Below are 21,723 nucleotides of genomic sequence, written 5' to 3' on the forward strand. Positions count from 1 at the left end.
TTCTTGTGGTGGTAGGGGGTGGGGGGAATGGGGCATTGTAGGTTATGTGGGGGTACAATAGAATTCTGGCCTGAGGCTCCCCAAGTCTTATTACCTTGTATGAAAAATCCCCTTATTAGCCTCATTTAATCTCAATAGAAGCCTGCTGTTTACCCTCAGGGAACAAGTAGTTTTCAAAATTGAGCTCCTCCAAGGTCATTGGCCAATACTGTGTGCAAGCATTGGTCATCTTTGTAAACTCATGGCATTATTTCCTCGTATGCATTATAATACTAAGAAATTCATCCCCAACCTGTATGAAAAGCACAGCCCAGGGCCCTAATTGAGGCTAGCGTGAATGCCTTTGAGGGGCCAGGGGGCCATAGGAGGCCCATGCAATTTAACTGAAGCTCAGGTGCCACGTTGGATTTTTATTCTTATTAGGCCGCAACCCTTCTGAATGAGTTTAGGACAGGGGCTGCTGATCCGGCTGTGGATTCAGGGAGCTCTAAAATGAATCTCTACCGTTCCTTTAAAGGTCTTTCTGGTTCCTCCCAGTGTTGTCATTGCCGAGGTCGATCTCGTAGTTGTTCAGTTGTGCTCTTTTTGCTGTCTTGTGAGTCTTAGCCAGTGATCCAGCTGCCCAAGGACAGGGCCTCCAGAGGGCCTAGCACCGTCCTGGTACCAAGCGTGTGCTCCCGGCCTGTGTGACAGTGTCTTTCCAGAGCAGTGAAATGAGAAATTCTGCAAGTGGCAACCCAGAAGATCAGTGTGTATCTCTTGGGCCTGGATTTCTACTATGTTAGTGAGTGTAGGAATATACTGTGTCTTTAATGGATGAAAATTCAATGTATGCTGTGAATTTGTTGGTTTGAAACATTGAAATTTTTCATTAGACAATGTTTACATACCTCACCTGAAGAACCTTTGAGAGTGTATATATAAAATTTAAAAATATATTAAGTTGCTTTAAAACAATATGTATAGCTATAAAAGTTGGAGTTATTTTAACTTTGAATATGTACCAAGTCTCTTAAATATTGAAATCTTGTAGACTTCTTGTGCTTCTGTGTTTTGCTTTCCTATCAGGCCATGTAGGAAACTGTGTTCTTGTTATTGGTAGAGGGGCCCTCACTGAAATCCAAGCTTGGAAGGATTTCCTGTGTTGTTTCAGATTCTCTTGTTTGGTTTTGAGGGATGGGGTGTGGAGCCAGAGGATGTGTGGGAGGGGTTTCTCTAACATTGACATCTATTCCATGAGCTTTTCCAAGGCGCTTATTTTATGGCAGCGTATTAAACTTCTTTGATATTCAAGTGTGTCTGTGTAGTCACTGAAGAGGGCATAGAATGCCTTGGAGCCGGTCATTCAACTTGCAGCCTAAGGCAAAATTGATAAGTTGCCAGAAGGAACCACAAAGCAATACTTCCACCAAGTGTCAGGGCTTAGAGAAGCCTTGTTTGCTAATGTCAGTAATACATCATTTTGTGAGTTCTGCCTAACTTCAGGGAAAAGAAAAGACAGTGGAGGAATCCTTGAGATTCCCATGGCAGGGCTGGAAAGGTGCCAGCATTTCATCCTGAGGGACAGGGAGCAATGAAGGGCAAGCTCCTGACCTCAGGCTAGCCACTGGGAAGTGTGCAGGCCACAGGCCAGGGCTGCCCAGCTCTCAACGCCTTTGTTGGAGTGTGGCAGAAAAAGTCCTTCCATTTGCTAGCCTCATGAGGTTTTTCATTGTATTCTTTCAACTCTGCTTGAAGTGGGTCAACGTAAGGACCCACAAGAAGCTCATCTGACTGTGCCATCACTGTGCAGAACCACCTCCAGCAAAAATAACCCCACAGCTGACTGCCAGGCCACCCCTCTGAGTCTGAATTTGGAAGACTACCTCATTCCAGATTGGTTGTTTTAATTGTTAAGATAGACCTCTTTTCCTCCAGTAGTCATCCTGTAGTGGAATAACGAAAATACCCAAGAGGTGCAGACTGGCTGCCTTGGGGTGAGGGGACATCTCAAAAATTAACTCTGAGGGCTTTGGGTTTAGGGATGATAGAGGTGTCATCACCAATCTCAGAAAAACTTGGCAGCCCTAGTAATCAGGATGTTGCCTGTTGGAAGTCTGGGCACTGCTTTTTGGCCTCCATCCTCCCAACCAAGCCCGGCTGTGCCCATTCCCTTGGCTGGGGATTTCCTTTTAGCAGTGAAATTTGCCACTGATTTTTCTTTAACTCAGAAATAGCAAACTGGTGGCCTACAGATGTGTTTCTTTAGCCTTGTGTTTAAAAAAATACTTTGAGCTTTTCTTTACATAAAGATTGAGAGTTCTGACTTCTCTTTTAAAAAAAATGGAAAAGATGAAGATTTGAGTCTAACTCATGGTAAGAGTCAGCTGGCATGAGACTGGAAAAACGTGCCTTTCAGGGCTGTCAGTTCCCATTTGATCACTGTTTCTTCATGGCAGGGGAATGGGTCTGTGTGCGTGCTGCCTTATCAGATGTGGCGACACAAACGACAGGTCAGTTGACTGACAGGTAACCAACCGACTGGCCTTGCGAGACAGGAGCGTCCAACCCCATTGGAACCCATTTTCTCTCCTGCACACTGTTCATTACATTTCCTCCAAAATCCCTAAATTTTTTGAAGGCACGGAAGTTATATCAACTGGCCACTTTCAAGATGACCCATGTGCTGTTAAGGTGTGGTTTGTATGACCATTGCCCTGGCCCAATTTTCCACGGAAATCTGTCCATGGTTGTAGCTCATGGTCCTGGCTCAGGCTTCCGTTTAGCGTCAGTGACCCTGCCCAGCCTGCCTGCCAGGGCCTGGCCTTACCCAGACATCCATCCTGAGTCCTATAAAATTGTGCTTGCAGTGTTCTCATCTGAATGGTGACGGAGCCACTGCAGACGTATGTGTGCCTGCTTTCTCCACCAATTTCTAAGAGCCACTGTGCTAGGGACAGAAAAGTGAAACTCACAGGACATCTGAGAAGTCACACTATTGATTGCTCTGATGGCTCCGAAACCCTCAGAGCCAGATTAAAGATGGGTGTGACTCTGCACAAACTTACAGAATGTCCGTGTCACGGCAATTACTTGAAGGGAGATGAGGATGAGCAGCCTCCCCAGCTCGGCCATGCACTGACAGACCCCGGGGGTCTATCAGACCCCTCTCCCAGGGCCCCCTCCTTCTTCAGAAGGAATGGACTTCAGGAAGGGCAGGGAGTTCCAGGAACAGACGTCCTACGTGTATAGCCCCTTGGAGCCACCCCTGGATGATGGCCCATATGTGATCAGCCCAGAAGCCCTAGGAGAGAATGCTAGCAGCACCGGGCCCGCTTCTCGGTGGAGAAAAAGAGACCAACAAGGCAGAGTGAATCAATGTCATGTTCACATGGAAGACAACAGACAACATCGACATAGTCTAAAACAATACTTCCAGGGCAGGTGTGGCTCCCTCTAAACGGCTTCCTCACACCGTTTAGAATGGGCCTGTTCTAAACCAGCCTCTAGGAGTCGATTCAAACAAGACTACAGAAACCCCCAACAAAACGTGCTACGACCACATAGCATCTGAAAGGCAAAACAAGACGCTGGATGTTGACTTTAACATATAAAAATACTATAACAAAATGAAATACAAATATATATTAGAATCTGTAAGTATTCTGTATAAAGAGATACTTTTGCGGTTAGGCTGCCAGCAGGCAAAGAGGAGACAAAGTCCAGCCTTTTCCACTTCCTGACACCTTCGCCGGGAGCCCCGGCCCTGTTGCCAGTGGTGTTGCAAGGCCACAGCTCCCTCGGGACGCACCCTGCTGTATCTCTTCATGTCTAAAATGCAGAGCGAACTAGGGGTCTTCACAAAGGGGGGCAAGATGTGGAGAGAGGACTTCTCAGAGGGGCGATTTCGCAGTAGCCGCCTTCCGGACTTTCAAGCGGAGTATGAACAGGCAACGTGAGTGCTGACTCAAGTCCTTAGCAACTCGCTGGTTGATGGCCAAGTTGGAGAAAAAGTTGGTCCTGGGACACACAGCTCTCAGCTCATCTCATGGTGGATTCCAATCCTCAGACTGCACCGAGGTCAGCGCTGCTGTGCTAGGAGCCTGGACCATGTGGTGGGGCTGGTCAGGGGAGGCTTAAGCTCACATGGTGCTCCCTGGGAACAAACACACCAGCCGCTCACCTCCCAGCCCCATGGCGCCAGGTGAGGGGTAAGCATCACCTGTCTACAGGTACCCTTTCCACCTCCTGCAGAATGAAGAGGCCTCCTGCCAGTCAGTGCCCTTCAAGCCTGGGAATTGACTTCTCCAGGGTGGTGGGGAATGGTGGTGGCCAGGGAAGCTATCTTTCTCAGGGTTGGCGAGTCCCGGAGCAGCTTTCTTCCAGGGAAGAGGCAAGATGGCTGCTCTTGAGCTTTTCTGCCCTATCCAGCCCGGTGCAGATGCTCTGCAGGGTCCCAACGTGGCCTGGAAACTCAGAGTAAGAGAGGGATGCCATGTGGTCCTGGGAGAAGCCCCATGAGGCCCAGGCTGCCGTCTACTTGCGGGTGGGGCCAGACATTGTGGCCTTGCTCAGAGCTCCAAGCAAGTAGATCCCAGCCCCCTGGTGAGGGGCAGATCCTGCCATGAGGACACCTCCCACGTTAGGCAGGGCAGGGCCCTCTTCCCATCACAGGGACCCCAGGACTCATAGTTGCTAGGTTGAGTCCCTGTGGCATGGGACATGCCAGGCACCCTCTACCCCAGCTCTAGCCTTCTAATCAGCAGTCCCCAGCCCTGGGTTAGGCACATATATACTTATTGATGTGATCAATGAAAATAGGTCTTCTAACTCCTCTGGCCTCCCAAGACCACAGTCGGGGAGTCTGCACTATTCCTTTAGTCATCCTGCCCCTACCTCCGGCCATTTTACAGCTGAGGAACCCGAGGCCCAGGCAGGGAAAAGTTTGCCCCGACTGATAGAGCCAGTGGGGACTTCCCAATGCCTGGAGCACTGTCCCTTCCACTGCTCCCTACTGGCCTGCAGTGTGAAGGACTCTGAACCAGCTGCTCCCTGGTCAAGCACCCTGGGCCAGACCCTCACACCCAGTCCCTCTGCCAATAGGTCACCGACAGCTTGTGGCTGACTGGTGGCTGGGGAAGCCCAGGACCAATACCCCTTCTGTGGCCAGTGTCTGGAGGCGGATGATGTTTGTTTACCTAGAGCAAAGAACCCCCTGCCCTCTTTGGTGGGGTCTGCCACCCTAAGCAGCCCCTGTGGCTGTTTCCTCCACATAAGTCCTCCTTGAAGCTACAGTAGTCATCCTAGAACTTTAGGATTCAGAGACCTGGTCCTAAGAACCACCTCCACCCACAGCCTCGTTCCCAAGCAGTGGCTGCAGTCAATCCAGCGGGGAAGGGTCCGACCCTCCCTGGCCAGCAGGAGGCGGCATCCCCGCTCCACAGCCTAGCCTACCACCAGCAGATTCTGTAGCAGCAGAATGAACCAGGCTGGCTGCCCAGGGAGACTGAGAATACTTCGTGGTTGCCTGCAGAGGGGTAAGAGGCTTCCGGGGCCACGGACCCAGCTCCAAGCCAGCCTGGGCCACAGGCCAGAGGGAAGGGTTGGTTTGGAAAGCTGTCATTTTTCTTCTCCAGACTCAGGTAGCAGATAAGGAGGTGTGTCATCGTTCTGCACTTCTTGGCCTGACCTCACGCACACATTCATTCAACAAATATTTATTAAGCGCCTATTTGTGCAAGGCACTTCCGGAGAGGGCAGCCCGCAGCTCAGGCCTCGCCCACCCCCGCTGCCCCCAGCTATGGCGCAATTTGCTTTTAAAAGGCTGCTCTGGCACCACCCCATCCAGGAGGGCCCAGCTGCCCAGGAGCCGTCCTGTGATGACCTGCACCCCAGCCCAGCTGCTGGCGACTGTCTCTGCTGCTGCAGCGGCTGGGCCCCCTTGCCCACCCTCACCCGCCTGTCCACGCCCAGCGCTATGCGCAGAGGGCACAGCCACACTTGGTGGGCTTTTCCACCTCCTCGGCAAAAGAGGTCCCATCGCTGCACTCAAAGGTGAACTTCCTCCGCTTCAGCCGAAGGCCCTGGCAGCAGCCCTGGCCTGGGCACGAGCCCCGGCACTCCACCCATGACAGGGGGCGCGTGGTCTGGCAGATGGCATAGCCCCTCTGGACCTGGTGAAAGTCCCGGACAGGGTCCCCCCGGCACTCGGACTCTGGATGGGACAGACACCAAAAGAAAGCCTCAGGGCACACCCATGGGTGAGCTGCTGCCTCCAGGGAGGCAGAAGGAAGAGGAGGAGTAGGGCAGCATCTGTGGGGTGGATCCTTTGGCTCTCAGACCCCATCTCTGTCCCCAGCATACTTCCGCCTCCCGCTGACATGCACAAGCTTCTTCCCAGGGCCTACAGTCTGGTCCTAGCGCCAGGGCCCTCCAGGACAGATTGAACTGCCGGAGGGAGGCGAGGTCCCCATTGCTAGAGGCGTGCAAGAGAGACTGGAGGCCCTGGAGGCAGTAACATTATGAAAAGGATTCGTGCTGGGGAGGGGATGGCCTAGGGGATCCTTAAGGTGCCTGAGTTCTGGGTTTCTCCAGCTTCTCCCTGCCCAGCCTTAACAGTCCGGATTCCAGCAGAAGCCATCTTGGTCAAGCAGGCCAGGGATGGCCTGGGAAGGAGTCCCCAACCCTTAGACTTCCTGCTGCCACTCCCAGGTCATGAGGTGATGGGGCCAAGGTACAGAGGTTGGGCCAGGAGCTGTTACCCTGGGTGGTCTCTTCTGCAAGGAGAGACCCCAGCCAGAAGAGGCGCATACCCTGGATAAGGGAGCTGCAGGGCAAACTGGGCCAGGAGAGACCGGGAGCAGTGCCCAGAGGGTGGAGGGACCCTGAAAGCCCCATAGCAGCCCATGGTACGGGGCTGGGGGAGGACAGAAGGGCTGCCGAGGTTGGGAGGAAGAAAGAGTCAAATTGCTAAAGCAATTTGTGGGGGACCCTGGGGAGTGCACATCAGGAGGGGGGCCCCTGACCTTGCTCACACAGCTCGCCCGAAAAGCCGGGGTCACACACACAGTGTGCCCCCTTGGTGGCTGAGGCCTGGCAGTGGCCATGCAGGCACTGCAGGCCTCTACAGGGCTCTGCCAGGGCCCCGGCCTGGTTGCACAGGGCCCCCGAGTACCCATCCTGGCACTGGCAGCTGTAGGAAAGAGCGTCGAGGGGCACACATTGCCCATGGACACACCTGCAGGGGACAGAGAAAAGCGCTGTGAGGACAAACCCAGCCAAGCCCCACCCGATGCAGCCCACCCAGCCCTGACTTCACAGGTCTTTATTCTGTTCCCAAGATTGAAACAAAGGGAGTTGCATGCGACTCCAGTGCCCCAGGCTCACTTGTGGCCATGGCAGGGGCCATCAGCAGGCTGGTCACAGTGCAGGCCCACCCAGCCGGCCTCGCAGTGGCACATGGGCCCCGGGGTGGCGTTGGGCTGGCAGATGCCATGCAGGCAGTAGAGCTTGAGGCAGGGTTCGCAGCCTGGCACCACGCCCGGCTTCATCTGAGTCTTGGTGAAGTCCTGCAGCTCGTTGTTGATGTATAGGTTTCGGATGCAGCCATGGAAGCCAGTGCCATTGAGGATCTGCCACAGGCGGAAGGCAGCTGAGTTGACGTCCACGGGCATCCCTGGGGTAGGGGAGAGAGCATAGCTGGGCTGAGTCAGGCTCGGGCTATGCCAGGCACCCACCTCTGAGGTCTAGGCAGCTCCATGGCCTTCCCTCTTGCCTGCGGCCTCTGTCCTTCATCTCTACAACCCTGATCCAAGGTCCTCTGCCACCTTGGAGGGCCCAGGCTCCTTTCCCAGAAGAAAGGGAAAAGCTGCTTCCTCTGTGATTGGAGCTGGGGTGTCAGGCCTGGTGGTGGCCAGCTGCTACGTGCGGCTCTGAGGTGCCTGTTCCTAAAGTCTGGCTGCCCTCGCCAAGGCGCCTTCTCTACCTGGGACACCAGCTTTTACCTCCCGGAGACCCCAGCCGTAGCAAAGGGGTGGGGCTGAGACATCATGTGTGGCGCTGGGTCACTGCTTTTGTGGCTGTCCCTTCTCAGCAGCCCTCTGAAGTAGGGCTTGCTAAGCCCCATTTGACAGATGCTCATGACTGGCCTGAAGCTGCACAAGGAGTAAGCTGCGGAGCTGGGCTGAGACCCAGGGCCATCCCTCACCTCTGCCCCAGCCTCAGCACGCCCCCAACAGGGTGTGGAGACAGCCCCGCTGCATCCAACAGCCTGCTTGTCAAGACCGAGAAATGCTTGCAGGTGGTCGATGGGGTCATCTAGCCTGCAAAGCCTCTAAGGCCAGCCGAGGCAGTCCCTGGTTGATGCAGGGACTCCATACCTGAGTCTTCTTGCAGTGGCTCTGGGCCTCTGAGGGCCCCAAGACTGGGAATGGACCCTAAGCCACTGAAAAGCCCCTTATAGCCCAAAACCAAGAGGAAAGGTGCCCAATGTGTCACAGACAGCCTGGACAGTCCCAGGACCTCCCCTAAGCCAGGCCTTGCACCCAACCCAAGCGTCTATCCTTCTTGGTCAGTCTGGGCCAGGCAGAGAGCAGCTGGGCCTCCAGGCAGCGAGGCCAGTCCACCTGCAGCTTGGCCACCACCAGGACCATCTTCCCACTTGGCATTTCCCACAGTGCAGTCCCTAGGCACCAGCTCTCCTGGCTGGCCTCAGGCCAGAGAGCAAAAGAGACCCCGCCAGGGCCAGGTCCTCACCTCCCACATAGAGTGGCGCCTCGCTGTTGAGCGTGTAATGTTTGCCAAAGTTGTCCATGGTCATGGGGCTCCCACCGTCAATGGAGAGATTCACCATCTGGTCAAAGGCGACCAGCTCAACAGTGTGGAACTGCCCGTCGTTGATCGTCTCAGCACTGGAACAAGAGGGGGTTCCCCATCCCAGGGAGTGGGTGTCAGTCTGGACCATCCCTGCCTGGGCACTTCCCCAGAAACACCAGCAGGTTCTCCCCAGGAGACCAAATCTCTAAGGAAAAGGACTGTGGGGGCTCAATGGCCTATAACCCGATCCCTCTTATTCCCCTTCTTGGACTCCCTGGGGAAGGCTGAGAGGTTTGAGGCAGGGGTCTCAAACTTATGAGTCTCCCCCTCCCCATTAAGGAGCCTCCTCTAAGGCGGTAGTGGGTTGGGGAAGGACGGGGCCACTGCACAGGCCTCAGAGACCTCAGACCCAAACTGGGGCTAAACCAGATGGTTCAAGTGTCCTTCAAACTCAGCCCAGGTTTCTAGAGGTCTCGATAACCACCTGCTTTTGGCCCAGGAGACCTCGCCTTGGCAGTCCCGTACCCCTGAGGGCAGCTGGGGGGCATGAGGAAGCCCTACCTGTAGATGGCAGAGCTGGGGTAGCTGCCTGGGTCGTAGCTGACACGCACATGGCCCTGGTACAGCTCAACTGCAATGTGGTCGTTGTCCCCGTTGTACAGAAGGATCCCATTGTCCTCTGCCGTGGAGACCTGATGGGCAGTGGCACTTTCTCTCCCACCCCACCCCATGCAGCAGCAGCACAGGCTAGCAGGTGGGGCAGAGAGGGCACCCAAGATTGGAAGAGAGATGCTCTGTGCAGAGCTCTCTTCCCCCACCTGGCCAGCCTCCCCAAGGCCATTCCTCCAGGGGGCGCCAACAGGGGCTGCAGCCTCTGGTTCAAGCCCCATCCACTGCCAGCCTGGCCAGGTCTGGGCAGGGAAGGGTGACGGGCCACTGAGGCCTGGAAACTCTGTGCCAGGAAAAGCAGCCAGGAGACCTCAGGACAATCTTCCCAGAGAGGAAAATTAGACTGGGACCCCTGTCTGGAGGGTGTGGGTAGCCCTGTTCTGTGGGCCTTGGGGAGCTAGCTGCTGAGTGGGGGAACTACAGAGAGGACAAGTTCAGGAAGGCTCTCTGACAGCCAGAGTCATCCAAGCCTAGTGGAAGGAGCCACTCAGAAGGTAATGTCTGTCGCTGGAACCGTGCAAGCAAAAGTGAGATCTTTGCCTCAGGAGGGAGATCCCTCTAAGATGCTGTAGGAGCCATGATCATTTTTCCCTCTCTTGTCCTCCTCCCTCCATTTCTTCTGGTAAAGACCCTGAGCCCCCTGGTCTGTGGAGCTGGGCACATGACCCAGGCTGTCTAGTCATACTGTCCCATCTCCTTGGACTCAGCGGCTGGTTCAGAGATGGGCATGTGACTAACGCCAGGCCAATCAGAGATCTTCCTTGAGCTGACCAAATTAGAGCTGGCAAGGAAGAGCCTTTGTAAATCACTGTCAGGTAAAAGATGAGGATAAACCAAGGACGTGCCCGAGGCAATGGCTGGTTAGGGTTTTGGTGAATTTTATTTTTGGCGGTTAGGCTAGCTGTTGTCTTGCCATGCAGACTATGTAAGTGGATAGGATGTTGGAGATGTGACGTAGGGGAAGAGAGCAGAATGCACATGTTTGAGAGGCTGAAGAGTTCTGAGAAAAAAGGAAAAGAGGACAAAAGAGAGGGAAGAAAGATGTGGCATTTGTGACAGGGAATGGAATTCGAGGGAAAGAGAAAGATGACTAAAGGAGAGTTTAACGTTCTTTATCATGTGCTGTGCAATATAAGCCACTCTCCTCTCCATCCCCCAAAAATATTTAGCAAAATATTGATATATTTCATCAATGCTGTTGAAGTGGGACTTGCTTTATTTTCCCCTCAATAGGAAGATGTTCTGAGATGGAACTGAAGGCATGAAAAGGACAATTTAAGGGACCCTAGGGACATACGGTTAAAGGTATAAGCCCAAAGTTAATTCTGGCCATGTTCCAGCCACACATAGAAAGCCCGTCTGCAGCACTGGAGGCAGACACTGAGGAGCAGCCTCCTCAAGAAATGGGACAAGAAATGGTGGGAGGGGATGATGGCAAGTCTGGTTTTCTGGATTCAGTTACCCATGAGACCACATCCACCCCTGCCCTGGTTTTGTGACACTATAACCTTTCTAATTGTGCTTAAATCAGTTCAAGCCGAGATTTTGATACCCATATGCAAAAAGTTTTGATTACACAGAGTCCTTCCAGTTCCCCAGGCACCATGCAGGGATGCATCTTGATGCTCTGGCCTAAGCCAGGGTCCCCTGCTCCCTGACTCCCCTCTGTGACCAAGCCCCCTGGCACGCACCTGCAATGTGATGTTGGCCCGTGGCCAGTTTTGCAGGTCAGTGAACTGCAGGTAAGTGTCCCGATCCACAAAGTTGACACTGAGCAACTTCTCACACTCAGGGCCACCGAAGCCTGGGAGGCACTGGCACACGGGCCTGTTGCCCTGGTCCACACAGTTGGCCCCATTCTGGCACTCAGTCCCCTCACAGGGGCTCTTGGGGGTAGGCAGATGGGGAGGGATCTCACAGAGCTGTCCACTGAGAGGAAAGGACACAAGTCAGAGAGGGCCGAGGAGGAAGGGGGTATCTTCCTCTCCCATAGCCCTGGAGAGAAATACACTAAACATCTTGAGAAAATGGATTCTTAAAGTGACAGAAGATGCTCCTAATAAACACTTTTCATGAGAGAGCTAAGAGCCAGAAGGATATCAGGATACAAGTATGGTCCCTGGTCCAGCAGCATCAACATTACCTGGACACTTGATAGAAATGGGAAACCCACTGAATCTGCTTTTTAACAAGATCCAAGGTGATTACTGACAACGTCAATAACTCTGCAAGCCAGATTTTACTATATACATTTTACAGAAAAGAAAACTGAGATTTAAGACACAAGCATAAAGAGGGAAGAGTCAAGTTACTAAAATAAGAAATAAAAGAAGGGACATTACTACCAACCTAATAGAAATACAATGAATTATAAAGGAATACTATGAACAATGATATACCAACAAACTAGATAACATAGATGAAACGCACAAATTCCTAGAAATATGCAAACTACCAAAACTGAACCAAGAAAAAAATAGAAAATATGAATAGACCTATAACTAGTAAAGAAATTGAATTAGTAATCAGAAAATTCCCAGGCCCAGATAGTTTAACTGGTGAATTATACCAACCATTTAAAAACAATAAATACCAATTCTTCACAAACTTGTCCAAAAAATAAAAAATGAAGGAACATTTTCTAACTCATTCTATGAGACCAGCATTACCCTGATACCAAAAACAAAGACATCACAACAAAAGATATCACAAAAAACTACAGACCAATATCTATTATAAATATTGTCACCAAAATCCTCAACAAATTACTAGCAAATCAAGTACAGCATAAAAAGGATTGTATACAATGACCAAGTGAGATTTATGCCAGAAATGCAAGGCTGGTTTGACCTCTGAAATTCAATTAATGGAATATATGACATTGATAGATGAAAAAGCAAAAAAAAAAAAAAAAAGTTCATCTCAATAGATGCAGAAAATGCATTTGACAAACTTCAACATTCCTTCATGACAAAAACACTCCACAGACTAGGAATAGAAGTAAACTGCATCAACCTGATAAAGGGCATCTACAAAAAACACACAACTGACATCAAACTTAATAATGACTGAATTTTTTTCTCCTAAGATTAGGAACAACACAAGGATATTTGCTATCACAATTTCTATTCAATATTTTACTGGAGGTTCTAGCCGTGGCACTTAGGAAAAAGGGAAAGGAAAAGAAAGGAATGAAGGAAGAAGGGAGGGAGAGGGAGGGAGGGAGGAAGGGAGGGAGAGAGGGAAGGCAGGAAGGCAGGAAGGAAGGCAGGCAGGCAGGAAGGAAGGAAGGCAAGCAAGGGAAGGAGGGAAGGAAGGAGAAATAAAATGCATCCAGATGACATGATCTTGTATAAGAAAATCCTACAGAGTCCATTAAAATGCTATTAGAATTAATGAAATAATTCAGCAAGATTGTAGAATACCAGATTAATGCACAAAAATCAAACAAAAAATGAAATTAAGAAAACAATTCCTTTATAATACATCAAACAATAAAATACTTAAGAATAAATTTTTTAAGTGCAAAACATATACTTTGAAAACTATAAAATGTTGAAAGAAATTAAAGAAGATCTAAATAAATGGAAAGGCATTCATGTTCATGGATCAGTATGCTTAATATTGTTAAAATGGCAATACTGGGCCAGGCATGGTGGCTCACACCTGTAATTCCAGCACTTTGGGAGGCCGAGATGGGTGGATCACCTGAGGTCAGGAGTCCAAGGCCAGCCTGGCTAACATGGTGAAAACCAGTTTCTACTAAAAATACAAAAAATAAGCCAGGCGTGGTGGCACACGCCTATAATCCCAGTTCCTCAGGAGGCTGAGGCAGGAGAATTGCTTGAACCTGGGAGGCAGAGGTTGCAGTGAGCCAAGATTGTGCCATTGCACTCCAGCTTGGGAAACAAGAGCAAAACTCTGTCTCAAAAAAAAAAAAAAAAAAAAAAAGGCAACACTAGCTAAATTGATCTACAGATTCAATAGAATCTTTATCAAAATCCCAGTTGACTTCTTTGCAGAAATCAACATGCTGATCCTAAAATTCATACAGAAATTCAAGGGACTCAGAATAGCCAAAACAATCTTTAAAAAGAAAAACAAACTGGGAGGACTCACACTTCCTAATTTCAAAATATATTACAAAAACTACAGTAATCAAGAAAGTGTGGTACTGGCATCAGGACAGTCATACAGATTAATGGAATAGAACTTGGAGTCCAGAAATATCCTCACATTTAAAGTTAGTTGATTTTGACAAGAGTGCCATGACCATTCAACTGGAAAGAATTATCTTTTCAACAAATAGTGCTAGTACAACTGTATATCTGCATGCAAAAGAATGAAGTGGGGCCCTCTACCTCACACCAAATATAAAAATTAACTCAAAATGGATCAATGACCTAAATATAAGAGCTAAAACTATAAAACTCTTAGAAGACAACATAGGTATAAATCTTCATAACCTTGGATTAGGCAACAGTTTCTTAGGATACCCACAACACAAGCAACAAAATAAAAAATAAACTAGATGTACCCAAATTACACACTTTTGTGCATTATCAAGAAAAGACAACCAACAAAATGGGAGAAAATACTTGTCAACATATATCTGATAAGGGGCTTGTCTAGAATATATAAAAAGCCTTTACAACTCAATAACAAAAAGACAAATACCTCAATTTCAAAATGAGCAAAGAACTTGAATAGAATTTTTTTTCCAAAAAAGATATTTTTAAGTGGCTAATAAGCACACGAAAAGATGCTCAACATCATTGGCCACTGAGGAAATGCAAATCAAAACCACAATGAGCTACCACTTCACACCTTCATATACTGGTGGTGGGAATGGTGCAACCATTAGGAAAAAACAGTTTGGTAGTTCCTCAAACAGTTAAACATACAGTTAACATATGACTCAGAAAATCCACTCCTAGGTATATATCCCAGATAATTAAAAATGTATGTCTACATAAAAACCTGTACACAAATGTTGATAAGATCAGTCTTCATTATAGCCAAAAAGTGGCAACAACCTAAAAGCCTATCAACTGATGAGTGGGTAAACAAAATGTGGTTATGTCCATACAACAGAACACTGTTTAGCCATAAGAAGGAATGAAGTGCTGACACATGCTACCACACGGATGAACCTCAAAACATGATGCTCAGTGAAAGCAGCCAGTCACAAAGGACAACAGATTGTACGACGATTCGACTTACAGGAAATCCCCAGAACAGGCAGATATATAGACACAAATATTAGGAGATTAGTAGTTGCCTGGAGCTGGGATAGAAGAGGGGCTGGTGTGACAGATAAGGGGTATGAGGTTTTTTTGGGGAAAATGAAAATGTTCAAAATCGATGGTGGTGATGGATGTACAACTCTGGGAATAAACTAAAAGTCATGGAATTTTACATGGAACTGAATAAACTGTATGCTACGTGAATTATATCTCAGTAAAGCTATTTTTTAACAAATGAGTGAGCGGAGCATGGGATATGGGTGGCTGGAGAGAGGGTGGGCCCTCCAACCTCCCAGGGGAGCCCAGTGGGCTGGTAGATAACCTTTGTGGCAGGACATGTCTTCAGAGGCTCAGCTAGGCAGATAAGTGACAGCACACTGCCCTGTCATCTGCACCCACCTCTCACCCCCTGCACCAAACAGGTTAGGGGTCCTCTGCCTAGGCCCTGGGCAGTTACATGACTTTCCCAAGGCTGCACAGCTGGTGACTGGCAGAGCCATGGTTAAAACCCCAGCATCCAACTCCCAGGCTCTGACCCATACCCCTTTCCTTCGCATGGCTGGAGGCTCCTGCCACCCCAGGGGCTGACAGCCACAAGGAGTCACTCCTAGTGTGTCCAGGGGCCACTCACCTGTAACCCTCAGCACAGAGGCAGGAGTAACTGTTGACTTCATCCATACACTGGGCCCCATTCTGGCAGCGGTGGTCCCTGCAGTCATCCTGGTTCTCGCTGCAGTTGTCACCTGCGTAACCTGGCACGCACTCACACCTGGTGTGGGGGGGGCATGGGTAGTTGGGGGGTCAGCTACACGGAGCCTGGGAGGCCAGGGATGCACCAGGGCTCCCCACACACAGTCTGTACATGTGAGGGAGAACCTCAAGTTCCACTGAGGCTGTGGGGATCTCCAGGAGGTCACACAGAGCTCTGGATCTAAAAGGGCCCCAGCCCATCCTGGGAGCCTTTCCTAGTAGGAGAAGAGAGCTCACGTGGACTTGAGGTAGAGGCCTGGGGCTGAAAGAGTAGACCCCAGTGGCAGGGGGAGATGGAGTCTTGTCACGGAGGACCCACCCTCACCAGCAACAGCACTTCCAAGGCCAAGTGTCAGCCCCTTCCCGACCTCTCCAGCGGCTCAGCTGCACCCTCCCTGTTCTCCCAGGACCCGCTACCACGTGGCTGAGCTCCACAGACTCCCCCACTCCTCCTTCCCCAGCCTCCCAGTCCTCAGCAGGGCTAGTGCCCCCTGCTCAGTGGGTGCCTTGACCTCAGGTCAGCCCCCAGCTTCCCAGCTCCCACCATGCCTCACTGCTGGCCCAAAACACTCCCTTTGGGCTACTGTCTGCCTATCAAATAAATGAAGGACACTCCAGTAGTCCTTTCTAGTAATGGCCTTGCTCTCTGTCCTACAGGCCTCCTGATCCCCCGACACCAAACTCACCTCACCAAGCACTTCCCTGCCTTCACACCCGTGGATTCCAGAATACTGTCTCCTTTCTCCCAGCATGGTCCAGCCAGCTCACCTCCTCCAGGAAGCCTCCAGAGAGCACTCCAGCCCTCACTGAGCAGTCCCCTTGTCTGATCTCCTTCTAAACTCCTAACTCTGAAGCTCAATCACGCAACCTGGCAGATGGGTGCTCTTGCCTGGGTTTTTTACTCATTTCCTTGTCCAGTGTTTTTCGGGCTATAAGAAATACTTTCAAGCCCAGTATGTACACACACACACACACACACTCGAAACCAGATTCATACAACAATACCGATTATCCTTATTATATAAGATGGCATGTTGCTCTCTGATACTTTGTTTCATCTTTTAATGTTAGTCTTGACATTAATATTAAACAGGGGCTGGGGCTCCCTTTATATCCAATTGATCACAATCTACTAATGAGTCTGGAGTTACAGTCTGAAAAATGTTATAGTAGCTAAGCCACCACTTACTCGTTCATTCATTTAATGACTATATATTGGATATGTGTCTTGGGTTGCTGGTAATGCCAGGCACAGCTGAGCATGTCAGTTCTGTTTTTCTACCAGGACAGGCAGTTAAGAGAACACGCACTCAACACTCCACTGTGTGCCACAGCCCCGGGTCCGGAGCTAAGCACAGTGCTTACCCTTGGTGATTGAGCGACTGTGCTAGCAGCTCCAGGCTGGACAATGTGCAGTCCTGCCTTATCCCACCCTCCAAGGAGGGCGCATGCTGCCCAATCTACCACTGCTGATTGGTCTGCCTGCCAAGCCCCACCCCTGGGAGCCCCCGCAGGAGTACAGTGTCCATCCACCATTTGGATGGAGGCTCTTGTGGGCCCATCGACCGTGGAACCAGGCCTCAACAATCCTGGACTCTTGCTTCCTGTCATGGGCCTCAGGCTGCTCCAGTTAGACAGGGGGCTCCTGGGGGACTCCATCCGAGTCCCTGGGCTTGGGTCCCTCAGCCACAAGCCCCAGGAAACTCTGCCCTGACCACCCCTTGCTGGCCTGACTGGTGGAATGGGGAGGTCCCAGAAATGAGACTATGTTTGCAAAACTGCAGTGGGAAGCATTATTTTAAAAATGTGTGACCTTTATAAAGCAGTCTTCAAGTAACAAACACTTTCACATATGCCGATAACAACCATGATGAAAATACAGACCGACAACTTTTACCCAAACCTCCTGGGACAGACAGGTTTTGGAATTCAACACTTTTTAGATTTTGGTAAGGTCAGACAATGCATATTACACAACCTACTGGTAGGAGCTGAGGCAACCTCATAATCAGACTTATTCACATTTCTGCCACAAAATCTACACATGTTCACATTACATGGGATGAATAACAACAAAAAGCAATCTCATACCAGTGCAGGGCAGCTTTTGTTACCAAATACGTCCAGGTCAGATAAGATTTGGCCATGAGATGGGATGCTTTCCTGAACTTTGTGGATTTTGTAATTGGGGATAAGAAATGGTGGATCTGGAATAATAGCCTGGAGCACTTCACAGATGCCAGACCTGGAGCTAAGCGTTTTCCATGCATTTTCTCATCTTACCCTTGCAGCCACCCCAGGAGGAAGCTACTGTTGCGCCCAGTTTACAGATGAGAAAACAAGCTCAGGGCAGGCAACTGACACATTCAGGGTCAGGCTGCAAACCCAGGTCTCTGTGGCCACAAAGCTGGGCACATCACCCCTCTACCCCAACCCCGCATGGATTCTCAGGAACCCTGTAGGGCTGAGACCAAACTCACTGGACAAATGAGGAAATGAGGGTGGGGTGCGGAGCCCAGACTGGAATCCAGTCTGACTCAGGGGCCCGAGCTCCTCCCTGGCCCTGGAAAGGGGCAACACTGACCTGGGCCCGTCCGGGGTGCCCACACACCGGGCCTCGTGTTGACACGGGTTCAGATCCGGAGAGCACAAGTCCACCAGCTGTTCACAGGCCCTTCCTGGGGAAAGAACGAGCAAGGGGCAGGAAAGAAGCTGCTCTCCTGTGCTCTGCTGGGTGGCCAGACCCACAGGAATCCTCCTGCAGACACTGAGGCAGGGACCCCCTTCCACTCCTGGGCCTGGGGGCTCAGGGCTGTCTCTGTCCCCCACGTCCCCCGGACACTGCTGCCCTGGCGCGCTTACCCTCATACTGCACGGGGCACTGGCAGGTGTAGTTGCCTACGCCGTCCACACAGACACCCCCATTGGCACAGGCGTGATCCACACAGTCATCCGTGTTCACCCCACAGGTTGGTCCTTCAAAGCCGGTGGGACAGGAGCACCTGTGCGGGGAATGGGAGGATGGAGAGACAGCCCTCCTGGAACACTGGTGGAAGCCTGTGGCTACTGGTCAATATCACCATTCCACAGAGTTAGGGTCCCTACTCCGGGTCAGGCCCTTGCCAGGTGCTGGGCAGGGTTAGAGGTGACCAAGACTGACCCTGCCCTCATGGGATTCACTCACAGTCTAGTGGGGAGGCTAGAGGAGATGGGTGGTGAGAGGAGAGGTAGTGAGGACCAGGATGGTGTAAGCACTGAAGCCAGGGAGGTGGCACAGAGGGGCAGGAGACACCTGGCTCCTCCTTGGCACAGAGTGATAAGGGCAGGCTTCCTGGAGGAGGTGATGAATTAGCCAAGGACCCTGACAAGGGAGAGCAGGAAGGGGAGGAAGGTGACTGGGGCAGAGGTGTGCGTAAAAGCCTGGAGTGGCCAAGCGCGGTGGCTCACGCCTGTAATCCCGGCCCTTTGGGAGGCCAAGGCAGGTGGACCACCTGAGGTCAGAAGTTGGAGACCAGCCTGGCCAACATGGTGAAACTCTGTCTCTACTAAATTACAAAAATTAGCTGGACATGGTGGCATGTGCCTGTAATTCCAGCTACTCAGGAGGCTGAGGCAGGGGAATTGCTTGAACCTGTGAGGGGGAGGTTACAGTGAGCCAAGATCACGCCACTGCACTCCAGCCTGGGAGACAGAGCAAGACTCTGTCTCAAAAAAAAAAAAAAAAAAAAAAAAAAAAAAGCCTGGAGTGGAAGGGAACCCCACAGCCAGTCTTCTCCAGGGGCCCTGCCCATCCACACAGTCCAATACTTCCGGAGCACAGACTTCAGGCACGGTGAGCAAAGGGCTGCCGTGAGCAGGAGCCTGGTCATGAGGGGCCCTGGGGATCAGTGACCTTCAAACCAGGATACACCTTCCCCTGGGGCAGCCAAGGTTTCCAAGGGGTGTGTGAATCAGAGAGAGGTCCAAGAAATTAATTTCCAGATCTTCAAATATCTGCACGAGCTCCTCCCTAAACTCTAAAATGGTGGCATCTGTCCCAGCCCCAGCCCTTACAGACTGGGGGGTGATGGGACAAGCCCTACAGGTAGAAAGGTGGGCATGCTTCCAGGCACCAAATAAAGGGGCAGCTAGGAATCCTGATGTTTAGAAAGTGAATGAATACATGCAATCTAAGTCAAGAGGTTTCCAGGTCTGTGCACTGGAAGTAATCGAAGGAAGGCCTCATGGAACTGTCAGCTGATAGAACATTAAAAATAATCTTGATGACAGGTCACTGTGGAGATTTGGCATATAAACTGGGAGGGCTTTCAAAGAATTAAGTGACATGGCTATAATAAAACTCCTAATCTCACCAGTTTATTTACATGAACAAACTTTCCCAGCATGTATATCTATAAAAACAAAACGAAACAGGGGAAGATCAACCACTGTGTCCTCTCTCATTCGGCAACATGCACCCATATGCCAGCTGAGAGAAGAAAAGAACGAAAAAGCACCCGATCCATCTCATTAAGAGAGAGACACTCTAATAAAATTTTCCTTCTATGTGTAATAATCTTCAACCCAATTCCATAATACAGTTATGTCATTTCAAATTATTGTAGGGATAACTCACTGCAAAAGAAACTTTAAATCAGAAGCTTATAGTGATGAGAAATACGAAAAAAACTTTAAGTTTTACCTTACGTGTACCCATGTTGGGGACAGAGTACTCAAGAAAAGACTCTAGCATAAAAATATATTCGGTTAGAAAAAAAAGACAGGAGGGTAAAGAGTAAAATAAAATACTAGTTAGAGGAGAAAAAAGAACAAGGTAAAATGTTCAACTGTTAAAGAAGAACTTGTTTGTGTCATTTTAAAATGGTGTCCAATTGGCCAGGTGTGGTGGCGCATGCCTGTAATTCCAGCACTTTGGGAGGCCAAGGTGGTTGGATCTCTTGAGGTCAGGAGTTCGAGACCAGCCTGGCCAACATGGTGAAAACCCATCTCTACTAAAAATACAAAAATTAGCCGGGTGTGGTGGTGCATGCCTGTAGTCCCAGCTACTTGGGAGGCTGAGGCAGGAGAATTACTTGGACCCAGGAGGCGGAGGTTGCAGTGAGTCGAGATCTTGCCACTGCACTCCAGCCTGGGTGACAGAGCAAGACTGTCTCAAAAAAAAAAAAAAAAAAAAGTGTCAAAATGATATGCTGTTTAGATTGCATTAGAGAATGATAAAAGAGTGATTTAATGTCATATTTTTAAAACTTAATTTTTTTTTATTTTAGAGACAGTTTCACTGTGTTGCCCAGACTGGAGTGCAGTGGTGTGATCATACCTCACTGCAGCCTCGACCTCCTGAGCTCAAGCGATCCTCCCTCCTCAGCCTCTTGAAAAGCTGGGACTACAGGCACTCGCCATTATACCTGGCTAATTCTTAATTGTCTGTAGAGATGGGATTTGCCATGGGGATTTTGCCATGTTCCCCGGGCTGGTCTCCAACTACTGGTCTTAAGGCCCTTCCACCTCAGCCTCCCAAATAAAGCGATAGTTTTATTTTTAAATGTTAATAATATTTACAATATCTGGAAAATTACCTCCTTGGCAATGAAAAACTTACAATGAAAATTTTAGCTGTCAATCTAAGGATGTGTGAGGGAGTGTTTAGTTTTTAGAATGTGTTTGGGGAGTCTGTGAGTAAAAAGACACTATTGTAGGAAATGGTCTGCGGTTAAATTTTTTTCCCTGAAGGCTGGAGGGGACCAGCAGCAGGGTTTTAAGCTGGGGTGACAGGGTCAGCTTCGCATTTCAGAAAGTGGCCTGTGGTAGGAGCTGGGCAGGATAGTGGGAGTGGACACAGGTCAGGGGATAACAGGCGCCCCAGAGAGCCTCGGGGTTGAGGGGTAACTCGTGGAGGCACCCCCTTTCCACCTGGAGAGCCCACTCCCCCAGCCCCCAGTCTGTAAGGCGGTGAGATGAGAGATGCCCCATCTCCCCATCTCAGGGTGAAGGGGGTGTCCTTTCAGCCCCCAGCTGAGGCATCTCAGGAATGAGGAGGGCGCACCCAGGGAGCTGCTCAGAGGAAGCTAGGCGCAGAGTGTAAGGACGCCGTTTCCAAGGCAACCGGGGGAAGAGAGGCCATTTAGTGATTCATTTTTACATCTGGTAATTTGGGTATGCAGAGGCAGGCTCAGCCATTTCTGCCCCCAGATTCAACATCATTTTCTGAAGAGCCAATGTATTGTGCCAGCAATTTACTTTCAGCAACTAAATACTATGTATTCCT

General features: G+C 50.2%; 1 protein-coding gene across 2 annotated transcripts in view; it reads right to left on the reverse strand.

The window, feature by feature from the left end:
• Positions 1 to 3,344: 3,344 nt before the first annotated feature.
• The window catches only part of SLIT1 (slit guidance ligand 1), a 184,670-nt gene continuing 166,291 nt past the window's right edge, over positions 3,345 to 21,723 (reverse strand). For both annotated transcript variants that reach the window (XM_077947006.1, XM_015147856.3), the window contains 9 exons: positions 18,321 to 18,460; positions 18,043 to 18,136; positions 15,340 to 15,477; positions 11,154 to 11,391; positions 9,355 to 9,485; positions 8,734 to 8,888; positions 7,366 to 7,654; positions 7,005 to 7,216; positions 3,345 to 6,193 (listed from right to left, as the gene is read on the reverse strand). In XM_077947006.1, coding sequence (XP_077803132.1) covers positions 5,955 to 6,193; positions 7,005 to 7,216; positions 7,366 to 7,654; positions 8,734 to 8,888; positions 9,355 to 9,485; positions 11,154 to 11,391; positions 15,340 to 15,477; positions 18,043 to 18,136; positions 18,321 to 18,460 — 1,636 coding nt within the window. In that variant the 3' untranslated portion in view covers positions 3,345 to 5,954. The remainder of the gene's footprint in view (positions 6,194 to 7,004; positions 7,217 to 7,365; positions 7,655 to 8,733; positions 8,889 to 9,354; positions 9,486 to 11,153; positions 11,392 to 15,339; positions 15,478 to 18,042; positions 18,137 to 18,320; positions 18,461 to 21,723) is intronic.

This window comes from Macaca mulatta, chromosome 9 (assembly GCF_049350105.2).
Source record: "Macaca mulatta isolate MMU2019108-1 chromosome 9, T2T-MMU8v2.0, whole genome shotgun sequence".
NCBI lineage: Eukaryota > Metazoa > Chordata > Mammalia > Primates > Cercopithecidae > Macaca > Macaca mulatta.